At 32.5% G+C, this 9,109-nt stretch overlaps 1 protein-coding gene across 1 annotated transcript in view; it reads left to right on the top strand.

Annotated features, from left to right (window-relative positions):
* ADAM32 (ADAM metallopeptidase domain 32) overlaps positions 1-6,006 on the top strand; it is a 152,229-nt gene extending 146,223 nt beyond the window's left edge. Inside the window, exons 18-19 of the mRNA XM_011960750.1 lie at positions 2,768-2,870; positions 5,846-6,006. Of these exons, the coding sequence (XP_011816140.1) occupies positions 2,768-2,870; positions 5,846-6,006 (264 nt within the window). The remainder of the gene's footprint in view (positions 1-2,767; positions 2,871-5,845) is intronic.
* Positions 6,007-9,109: the final 3,103 nt, after the last annotated feature.

The following is a 9,109-nucleotide window of genomic DNA, read 5'->3' as shown; positions in this document are numbered from 1 at the left end:
CGTAAACCCAGGAGGCGGAGCTTGCAGTGAGCTGAGATCCGGCCACTGCACTCCAGCCTGGGCGACAGAGCAAGACTCCGTCTCAAAAAAAGAAAATGCAGAAATCACCCGTCTTTTGTATCACTCATGCTGGGAGCTGGAGGCTGGAGCTGTTCCTATTCGGCCATCTTGAGCTCACTCCCGCCCTGTAGTTTTGGTTCTTAGATTTAAGTCTTGAATACATTTTGATTTTATTTTTGTACACAGTGAAAGATAATGATCAAGTTTTATTCTTCTGCATATAGTTACTGAATTTCTAGCACCATCTATTGAAGAGACTGTTCTTTCTCTGTTGTGCATTCTTGGTGCCTTTGTTGAAAATGAATTGGTGTAAAGGCATGTATTTGTATCTGGGTTCTTTATTCTGTTCCATTGGTCTAGGCATTTGATTTTATGCCAATACCATGGTTATTTGGTTACTATAGCACTGTAGTATAACTTGAAGTCAGATAATGTTATGCATTTGGCTTTGTTCTTTTTGCTCAGAATTGCTGACCACATGTTAAGTCATGAGACAAGTCTTAACAAAATTAAGAAGACTGACATCACTCCAAGTATATTTTCTGACCACATTAGATTGAAGCTAGAAGTTAATATTAAAAGAAAGTGGAAATACTGAATAAACACATGAAAATTAATAATAACACACAATTGAACAACCATTGGGCTAAACAACAAATCAAAAGGGAAATAAGAAAATATCTCAAGACAAACAAAAAATGAAAAAAAATGGGATATGGCAAAAACAGTACTAAAGGGAAATTTATAGTGATACATTCTTACATTAAAAAAGAATAAAGATTTCAAATAAACATTCTAACTTTACACCTCAAGAAACTAGAAAAAAATTCAACAAACAAACCCTAAGTTTGCAGTAGGAAGTTATGAAGATTAGAGCACAAACATGATAGAGAATAGAAAAATAATAGATAACAAGGAAATGAAGAGTTGAGTTTTTGAAAAGATAAAAAAAATGGACAAACTCTCTTAGGTAAAATAGCAAGAAAAAAAGAAAAGACTCAAAATCAGAAATGAAGGAGCAGATATTATAACTGATGTCACAGAAATTTTTTAAGAAGATACTGTGGTTTATATTTATACACCAACACATTGGATAACCTAGAAGAAATTGATAGATTCCTAGAATGATATAACCTGCCAAGACTTAATCAAGAATAAATAGCCGGAACAGAACAACAACAAATAAAGAGATTGAATCAGTAAAAAAAACTTTCTAGTAAAGAAAATCTCAGGACCAAGGGGCTTCACAAATGAATTCTGTTAAACATGTACAGAAGAATTAAACAAGAAAATAAAATTGCAGGCTAATATATCTACAAACATGCATGCAAAAATTTACAGCAAGACATTAACAAACTATATTTGCCACACATTAAAAGAATCATACACAATGACCAAATGGGATTTATTCCTGGTATGCAAGGATGGTTCAGAATACACAGATCAATTAATGTGGTATGCTAATTGAATCCTAACTCAATATGTTAGGATTAGCAGAAAGCCTATATGTAAAAACTCCACAGCTAAAATTATACTCAATGGTGAAATAATGAAAGTCTTTACTTTAAGATCTATAACAATGCAAGGATACTCACTCTGTGCACTTCTATTCAACGTAGTATTGGAATTCCTAGATGAAGCAATGAGGCAAAGAAAAGAAATAAAGGGCATCCAAATGAGAAAGTAGAAATGAAGTAGCTTCTAGAGTCTTTTTTTCTTGCTATTTTACCTAAGAGTTTGTCCATTTTTTTAATCTTTTTGATCTATTCATATATTAATATGCCATGATTATATACATAGGAAACCATAAAGGTTCCATAAAATTAGTAGAAGAAATAATGAATTCAGTAAAGTTGCAGGACACAAAAACAACTCTCAAAAATCAGTTACATTTTTATACATCAAAAACAGATGGTCAGGAAAGGAGATTAGTTAAACAATCCCATTTACAATAGCATCAAAAAGAATAAAATATTTAGGTTTAAAACAAACCAAGGAGGTGAAAGACTTGTACACTGAAAACTATAAAACATGAAAAAAATTAAAGCAGACACAAAAGATGGAAAGATATTCCATGGATTGAAGAAATTAATATTGTTAAACTATCCCTAACAGTCAAAATTATCTACAGATTCAATGCAATCCTTATCAGAATCTCCATGTTATTTTTCAAAGAAATAGAAAATAAAAAACTTATATAAAACTAAAAAAATCCAGATAATTAGAAGCAATTTTTAAAAAGAAGAACAAAGCTTTTCAAAATATAGTACAAAGGTACAGTAACCAGAACAGTATGTTACTGTCATAAAATAGAGACATATAAAGCAATGGATGAAAATAGCTCAGAGATAGACTCGTATATGCTGGCTCCAGCATGTCACTGGAGGGGTCACGTTTGCATTAGAATTTAAGTATGCATTTTTGATATTAATTGCATGGTAAATTTGTAGGTAAACATTTTAAGGTGTCAAATTTTCTTGATGCAAATATTGAGAGCCTCACTTTATAGTTGTTGTTGTTGTTGTTTTTTGCTTTGTGTGTGTGTGTGTCTGTGTTTTGGTCTAAGAAACCAAACATTTGATATGTGAGACTGTCGCTCTAAATAAACAAAATTACACTAGAGTATGGTACAAAAGTAAGCTTGATGATCACCTTCTAATGAGAAAATATTTTAAAACAATCATTTAATTTTTCAAAATGATCCTAGGTGTGTGATTCCAGAAAAAACTGCATTTGTTCACCAGGCTATAATCCTCCAAGCTGCCAAACACGTTCCAAAGGTTTTTCCATATTTCCTAAGGAAGACATGGGCAAGTATCTGTCTCTTCAAATATCCATTTAATAAAAGTATCAAATTGCTTATCATCACTAAAACAGAGTTCGATTTTGCCACTTACGGGGCAACTGATATTTGTAATGAAAAGGTAATCAGAATTCTCTCAAGGAATGGAAACCAAACATGCCATCTTAATCTTGCTCTCTTTTCTTTATAATTAACTAATTAATCAATTAATTTTATTTTTTTATTTCAATAGGTTTTTGGGGAACAGGTGAATTTTGGTAACATGGATAAGTTCTTTAGTGGTGATTTCTGAGATTTTCGTGCAGCCATCACCCGAGCAGTGTATACTGTATGCAATGTGTATTCTTTTATACCTCATCTACTCCCATCCTTCGCCTCAATACCTCAAAGTCCATTGTATCATTCTTATGCCTTTGTGTCCTCATAGCTTAGTTCCCACTTACGAGTGAGAACATATGATATTTGGTTTTATATTCTCTAAGTGAAGAGTTACTTCACTTAGAATAATGGTCCCAAACTCCATCCAGGTTGCTGTGAATGCTATTATTTTGTTCTTCTAATGGCTGAGTAGTATTCCATTTTTCCATATATATATCACACTTTCTTTTTTTATTTTTATTTTTTATTATACTTTAAGTTCTAGGCTACATGTGCACAACATACAGGTTTGTTACATATGTATACATGTGCCATATTGGTGTGGTGAACCCATTAACTCATCATGCTATCCCTCCCCCTTCCCCCAATCCCACAACAGACTCCGGTGTGTGATGTTCACCACCCAGCGTCCAAGTGTTCTCATTGTTCAATTCCCACCAATGAGTGAGAACATGTGGTGTTTGATTTTTTGTCCTTGTGATAGTGTGCTGAGAGTGATTGTTTCCAGCTTCATCCATGTTCCTACAAAGGACATGAACTCATCATTTTTCATGGCTGTATAGTATTCCAGGATATCACACTTTCTTTATCCACTCATTGATTGATGGGCATTTGGGCTGGTTCCACATTTTTGCAATTGCAAATTGTGCTGCTATAAACATTTGTGTGAGTGTCTTTTTATGTAATGACTTTTATATAATTACTTCCTCTGGGTAGATTTCCAATAGTGGGATTGCTGGATCAAATGGTAGATCTACTTTTGGTTCTTCAAGAAATTGCCATACTGTTTTTCGTAGTGGTGGTACTAGTTTGCATTCCCGCCAACAGCGTCAAAGCACTCCCCTGTAAGAACATCCATGCCAACATCTATTATTTTTTGATTTTTAAATTAGGACCATTCTTGCAGGAGTAAGGTGGTATTTCATTGTGGTTTTGATTTGCATTTCCCTGATCATTAGTGATGTTGAGCATTATTTCATATGTTTGTTGGCCATTTGCATATCTTCTTTTAAGAGTTGTCTATTCATGTCCTTAGCCCATTTTTTGATGGAATTGCTTTTTTCTTGCTGATTTGTTTGAGTTCCTTATAGATTGTGGATATTAGTTCTTTGTCAGATGCATAGTTTGTGAAGATTTTCTCCCACTCTGTGGGTTGTCTGTTTACTCTGCTGATTATATCTTTTGCTTTGCAGAAGCTTTTAAATTTAATTAAGTCTCTTCTATTTATCTTTGTTTTTGTTGCATTTGCTTTTGGGTTCTTGCTTATGAATGCTTTGCCTAAGCCAATGTCTAGAATAGTTTTCTCATGTCATATTCTAGAATTTTTATGGTTGCAGGTTTAAATTTAAGTCTTTGATCCCTCTTGAGTTGATGTTTGTATAAGATGAGAGATGAGGATTCAGTTTAATTCTTCTACATATGGCTTGCCAGTTATCCCAGTGCCATTTATTGAATAGGGTGTCCTTTCCCCATTTTACGTTTTTGTTTGCTTTGTTGAAGATCAATTGGCTGCACATACTTGGCTTTATTTCTGGATTCCCTATTCCATTCCTTTGGTCTCTGTGTCTATTTTTATATCAGTACTATGCTGTTTTGGTGACTATAGCCTTATTGTCTATGGCCATACCAGCCTGAATGTGCCCGATCTTGTCTTGCTCTTTTTTCTAACATTAAAATATCATACTTGAAGCTGAATACCTTTTAAAATTTCTCTTTACTGAATATTTTCAACCTCTCTTCCTCAGCTTTATGACTGATCCTGTGACCTCAGCTCTAAACAAACATTTGCTCTGCGTCTAGTACTGTTAGTGTGTTTCTGTTATAGAAGAAATGAAATAGAAGACAAGATTTTGCTCTGAAAGAGTTTATCATTTAAATCAGAAAAATCCGTCAGTTTCTGCTTAGGAGATGACAGAAGTGATGCTGGCATATTATTCTGTTTGTGCACCACAGCTTCCATTTCTGTCATGCATTCATTTATTGAGTTAGCAAATGTTTATTGAACTCTTAATATATGCCAGGTCCAGGTGCTGGTCTACACACTGGGGCTGTACAGTGATAGCAAAGGACAGAATTAGGATTAGGAATCAATTCTTCAGATTTTTATGCCAGTGCCCTTTTAGTAGCATTGCGATGACCCCATTTATAAACATGATCCCCAAGGCCAAAAGCCAACAATCTACCAAAGAAAAATAGGATATACACAAATACACTGAATTCCTTTGATAATGCGCCTTGTAAGAGTGCATTTTTGGATAACCATGCAGTTACACAATCCCACGTTGTAGATCACTGAATTTTTTTATCCCTACTTAGAGGGTTAAAATAAGATTTTGCTGTAGCTGCTGTGAGACTTGAATACTTTTGAACTTTCCAAAACTTGGTTACCATGCTTTTAGAATGAAAGGTTGTAGAGATAGCCCCAAGGATTATGATTACAATTCTATGATGAATTTTTTCCACGTTCCTTGAATAACAATACAAATTCAGAACATTTTAATGAATGTGTTACAACTTGAAAATAAAAGTAGATAGTTTAATTATTTATTTATTTATTTATTTATTTATTTATTTATTTATTTATTTTTGTATTTCTGTTTTTAGATTCAATCATGGAAAGAGCATCTGGGAAGACTGAAAACACCTGGCTTCTAGGTTTCTCCATTGTTCTTCCTATTCTCATTGTAACAACCCTAGTAGTTTTGGCAAGGAAGCAGTTGAAAAAGTGGTTCATCAAGGAAGAGGAATTCCCAAGTAGCGAGTAAATTGCATTTGTGTTCTGAAGTTAAACATTAGTACCATTTGAATCTAGTTATATGTAAGACAATATCATGAGCAGCAACAATACTTTACATATCACTGGGATTTTGAGTATTATATCAATATATCATTTAATTTTATGAGGTAGTTGTGAATACCCCTGTTTTGAAGACACAAAGATTTGGAAGTGTAGTTTACATAGTTTGCCAAAGTCATTGAACTGTCAGTTGAGAGAGGAAGAATTCAAATATATAATATCTGTTCTTTTCTTATCAAAGGGGGATGATCTGTATCATCTACAACAGAAGTATTTATTAAAAATGCAGATTTCGGGGCCTTACTACAGACTAAATATTTTAATTCACATTGCTGGCTCATATAAGAAACAATTTTAAAAATATTCTTTGGGTTACATTTTCAGAAGGGAAATTTATAATTTAGATTATTACATTTTTAATTTTCAAGAAATAATTCAAACAGTAAGAGAACAACATGACAAACATCCTCTTGCCCACCATGGGAAATAAACAGATGTTAATATTTTTCTTGTTTCTCTTATAAAAGAAGCCATTGTATTTGCAGCTGCAATTTCTTCTGGTATGATCCCCTTTCCTCCCGGTAGAGGATGTCTACACTGAATGTTTGTGTATTTTACATGTTTTTAATACATGTGGCATTATCCATATCCCATAACCTACCTAGTATTGTTTTATGTATAATTTTAAATAGCTATACTTTCTCTGCAGATGCATTTCCTTATCAATTTTGGTTTGTTTGTTTTGTCTTTTTTTTTTCTTTTTCATGAGCAGTCCACTCAGAGGTGTTTTTATTTTATTAGTAATTTGAAATATGTAACTTTCAGTTTCATTTCTATTGTTTTTTATATCAAGTTTTGCTCTTTTTCCTCCTTTCTGGTCTTTTTACCTTTGCTCTGTTGTAACTCTAGATTTCTTGATTTTAATGCTTTCTTTATTATTTTTCAGCCTTTCTTATTTTCTAAAATAAGAAATACTTTAATAGCAAAAATCTTCTCCTTGTATGTATCATTTTCTTTATACTCTCTGAGTTTTAAATGATAGTTGACATTCAGTTAAAAAAAATTGAAAAATCTAGCAGGATTTCTTGTTTAAATAATGAATCAATTGTGGTCTTTAGTTTTCAATTATGTGATTTATTTTCATTATTTTAAAAATAATTTTCTAATTTTATTAGCTTATTTTGAGAAACTTGTCTGTGTGATTTAGACTCTTCAATGTTGGAACAAAATATGAAGTAAATTTTTAGAAATGTGTAAGCTTGATATGTGTCCTCCAATGTTTTTAGGACAAACTTTTAAATTGTGATGTTTCAAATCATTTTTATACATACTGTTTTTTTTTTTCTTTCCTGTCTGTTTGATACTTTGTCTTCTGTGAGAGGCAAACTAAAATTTTTAGTGGGTTGTAGCTTTCCCTCTGATTGTTGAAACTTTTGCTTTAGATATTCTGAGGCAGTGACTAAACGCATAATGTTTATTTTAGTTAAATTTTATTTTCCTTTAATCATTATTAATCGTATCTTAAATACAATTTTCACTGTTTTAGATTGCTATATCAACTTTCTCTTTAAAAATGACATTTACTTGGTACATCTTTTTTCGTTTTTTTTCTCAATCTGTCTTTGCATTTAGCTGGTATAAACAGTCTTTATATGAAATGCACTAGTGGAGTTTGTTATGCTCATATGCTTAATCCATGATGACATATGTTTAGGCTGAAATTTGCCGTCCTATTTTTTTCCTATTTACCATGCTTTTTTGGTATTTTTTTTCTTTTTCTATAATCTATTTTCTTTGTTTCACTTTTCTTTCTTTCTTTTTTTTTTTTTTCTTGAGATGAAACTTCGCTCTTGTAGCCCAGGCTGGAGTGCAGAGGCGCGATCTCGGCTCACTGCAACCTTAGCTCCCCAGGTTCAAGTGATTCTCCTGCCCCAGCCTCCCAAGAAGCTGTTGTTACAGGCATACACCACCACGCCTGGCTAATTTTTTGTATTTTTAGTAGAGACGGGGTTTCTCCATGTCGACCAGGCTGATCTCGAATCATTTCATTTTTCTGTTCTCTTTATTTTCCTTAACTATTTGGACATTTTTGTATTCTGTTTTTGTTTTAGTGATTTTCTTTAAATTTTAGTATTTGTAGTTAATGTTATATAATGTCTAAAGTTAATCATTACATATAGTCTTCTTGGAAATAACCCAAGGACTTCAGTCATTTAACTCCTTCCATTTTCAATGCTTGTTATTTGACTTTCAAATTTCTCCCAATAAGTCAGTGTTATTTTTGTTATTATCATCTTTATGTTTAGTCAGTGAATACTAGGATTTTCCAGTGTATTTCCCAGTCTTACTCACCATTTCTTTTCTAAAATTGTTTTGTTTTGAAATAATTTATGGACAAAAAGTTGCAAAAATTGCATAGGGCTCTCATGTACACTTTGCCTAGCTTTTTTAATCATAACATTTTACATGAACACTGCATTTCCACAGCCACTATAGTGGTATTGGTACAATACTTTTAATACAACTAAAGATCTTATTCAGATTTGCTAGTGTTTGTATGCATTCACTTATGTGTGTGTATACTATTAGCACATTTTATCATCTGATTTGTTTACCAACACTACAATCATAATTCCTTTTGGAATCCTTTTGGAATTTACATTCTAGGTTCAATTATCTTTTTTCCCTTAGATTTATTGCAGTATGATTGACAAACAAAAATTGATGATTTGCCTGATATATGTATATGCTGTAAAATGATTATCACAATTACTATAATTAACACATCTATCACCTCATATAATTACTTCTTTTTATGTGTGTAGTGAGAACACTTAAGATCTACTCCTTTGGCAAATGTCAAGCTTTTTACATATAAGGTCATATCATCTGAAAACAGAGACAACTTCTTCCTTTTCAATTTGGATGTCCTTTTTTTCTTATTTCTTGCCTAATTCCTGTGGCTAGGGCTTCTAGTACTACACTGAATAGAAATGGAGAGAGGGGCTTCTTGTTTTATTCTTGATCTTAGACCAAAACTTTTTTTGATAGCTTTTCCCTGTTAGGTTTAA

This window comes from Colobus angolensis, unplaced genomic scaffold (genome assembly GCF_000951035.1).
Source record: "Colobus angolensis palliatus isolate OR3802 unplaced genomic scaffold, Cang.pa_1.0 Scaffold52, whole genome shotgun sequence".
NCBI classification, from domain to species: domain Eukaryota; kingdom Metazoa; phylum Chordata; class Mammalia; order Primates; family Cercopithecidae; genus Colobus; species Colobus angolensis.
Note: the sequence above shows the minus strand (reverse complement) of the source record. Positions and strands in the feature narration are given on the sequence as shown.